This window comes from Argentina silus (genome assembly GCF_951799395.1).
Source record: "Argentina silus genome assembly, chromosome: 7".
In the NCBI taxonomy this organism is placed as follows: Eukaryota; Metazoa; Chordata; class Actinopteri; order Argentiniformes; family Argentinidae; genus Argentina; species Argentina silus.
Window position 1 is genome coordinate 13,682,850 of NC_139661.1, and position 2,500 is coordinate 13,685,349.

The 2,500-nt window shown below is 59.9% G+C and overlaps 1 protein-coding gene across 1 annotated transcript in view; it reads right to left on the reverse strand.

Moving 5' to 3' along the window:
• The window catches only part of sh2b3 (SH2B adaptor protein 3), a gene marked incomplete at its 3' end in the record, with an annotated part of 33,356 nt that overhangs the window by 18,914 nt on the left and 11,942 nt on the right, over positions 1-2,500 (reverse strand). Inside the window, 3 exon segments of the mRNA XM_083673947.1 lie at positions 344-1,162; positions 1,164-1,250; positions 1,253-1,528. Of these exon segments, the coding sequence (XP_083530073.1) occupies positions 344-1,162; positions 1,164-1,250; positions 1,253-1,501 (1,155 nt within the window). The 5' untranslated portion in view covers positions 1,502-1,528.

The following is a 2,500-nucleotide window of genomic DNA, read 5'->3' on the forward strand; positions in this document are numbered from 1 at the left end:
GACAGAGAGAAAGACAGAGAGACAGACAGACAGACAGAAAGACAGAGAGACAGAGACAGACACAGACAGACAGACAGACAGAACGTATGTGTAGGAGGTCAGTTAAGTCATCAGTGTGTAGGTGGAATAAGCTGCTCGTCTCTCCAGCACCTCAACCTGATGTCTGTGTGTGTGTGTGTGTGTGTGTCTGATGATACACACTCTCATAATACACACTCTGATGTCAACAGCAGCAGGAGTGAGAGGAGAGATGAGCAGACCAGGGGGTAGGACCCTGCCAACAGCTGAGAGTGGGAGCAGAGGGTGTGTGTGTGTGTGTGTGTGTGTGTGTGTGTGTGTGTACCTTAGGCGGGTCGTAGAGCTCCAGCTGGAACCTCTCTCCCCCGGCGGGGCCGTCCCTGGTCCTCCTCACCAGCAGGCGGCAGCGCGACCAGCGAGGCTGAGTGTCTGACAGGCTGTCATCCACCAGCAGGTACCTCAGCTGACCCTCCTTACAGCAGCCCTGGGCGACCTCCGACCTCCGCCGCACACGACCCCCCCCGCCCCCGCCGGGGGAGGAGGCAAACCGGCTGGCCACGGTCGCCAGGCGCTCCAGGAAGCCCGGCGCCACCCACGCCATTCCCGAGGGTGGGGCCAGGCGCGGGGCGTCCGCCGAGGGGGCGGGGTTAGAAGTCAGCGGCGATGGCACGCAGCCTCCAGCGTCCGTGGCCCCGCCCCCTAAGCCTCTTCCTCCTCCGTTCCCCGGGTCATTGAGAGGGGGCGTCGGCAGGTCCTGAGGTGGGAGGGGCCGTTTCTTAAAGAGCCGGCGCACGCTCTGCCGGATCTGACTGACAGAGAAGTGGGTAATGTCACGGTGGGGGTGGCAAGAGGAGGCGGCAAGGGAGGAGGGGGAGGGGCCGTACCGTTCGGAGGCGGGCCGGCGCTCCGACGACGCAGACACTTCCTCCTGGCTGCGGCTCCTCGTCACGGGGGCCCGGGCTCGCAGCGCCGCAACAGGGTTTCCCGGTGAGCACCGCAGAGGCTGCTCCAGTTCGCGGCCCACGGACACCGGCTCCGCCTTCGGGCTCAGCAGGGCGAACAGTGGCGCCGGCCCACCGGACCTGCCCGCCTCCCGGTAGTCCAGAGCCGTGGAGAAGGAGTGGATCCGCAGCCGGCTGATCAGGGGAGGAGGAGGAGAAGGAGGAGAAGGAGGAGGCAGGGGCGGCGGGGGGAGGAGGAGGACAGGGGGAGGGGGAGGAGGGGAGGGGGAGGGGCCATCTTTGGCGACCTCGCAGCTGAAATGCTGCTGGAACACGTCGCTGAAGTGCTTGGAGAAGCTGGCAGGCAGGGCCACATCGCGGCCGGGCTGCTCCCGGGAAAAGTTCCGGTAGTGGGTGGCGAGCTCCCGGGCGGTGGCGATGGCGTGCAGCTCGCAGAACTCCCTCCAGCCAGGCGGGGGCGCTGTTGCTGCTGCAGCTAGCGAAGCTGTGGTTGTCACCTGATGGATAGTGTTACCATTCATTGCAGTAACCAGCACAGCTGAGAATCACTGCAGAGGGATGGAGGGAGGGAGGGAGAGAGGGAGGAAGGGTGGGAGGGAGGAAGGGTGGGAGGGATGGAGGGTGGGAGGGAGGGAGGGAGGGAGGAATGGGGGATGGAGGAATGGGGGTGGGAGGGATGGAGGGGTGGAGGGAGGGAAGGATGGGGGATGAAGGGATGGGAAGGGAAGAGAGGAGAAATTAAAATCATCAGAAGCAAATCAAGACTTTGTGTTCTTCAATAACATTTTTAATAACAGTTTTACTCATCGTATTCTATGACTGAAAGGGTTACTGGTTACTACTCAATCAACCTTCAATTGACCTTTGACCAAAACAGCCTTCAGCGCCAGTCCACTGTGCAACAAAAAGAACCTGTCAAGAACTGATCGGATTATGCACATGGTGATAGTCAGGGGAGGCTGGTGGAGGTAATGACTGGGTGACTGGGACAGTTGGAAGATCACGTTTTATCTCCTAACGTCCAAACAGTATGAGACAAGTCAAAGACAGGGGAGGCTGGCGGAGGTAGAAACCAGAGGACGGGCTCATTGTAATGCATGGAATGGAATGAGTTGTATGCTTGATACCATTCCTCATTCCATTCCATGCAATACAATGAGTCTGTCCTCCGATTTCTACCTCTGCCAGCCTCCCCTGTCTTCAAGCTAGGCCGCACTAAAGAGATAGGAGGTAAGAACCCTCCAGCGGACAGGATCAAGAACAGAACTATTCAGAGAAGGAATGACAGATCAGCCAGGACTGAGGCTGCAGGAGGCTGTGAGAGGCTGTGAGAGGCTGTGAGAGGCTGTGAGAGGCTGTGAGAGGCTGTGGGAGCAGGAATGACAGATCAGACAGGACTGAGGCTGCAGGAGGCTGTGAGAGGCTGTGAGAGGCTGTGAGAGGCTGTGGGAGGCTGTGGGAGCAGGAATGACAGATCAGACAGGACTGAGGCGGTGAGAGTGCTGATGCAAACCAACCGT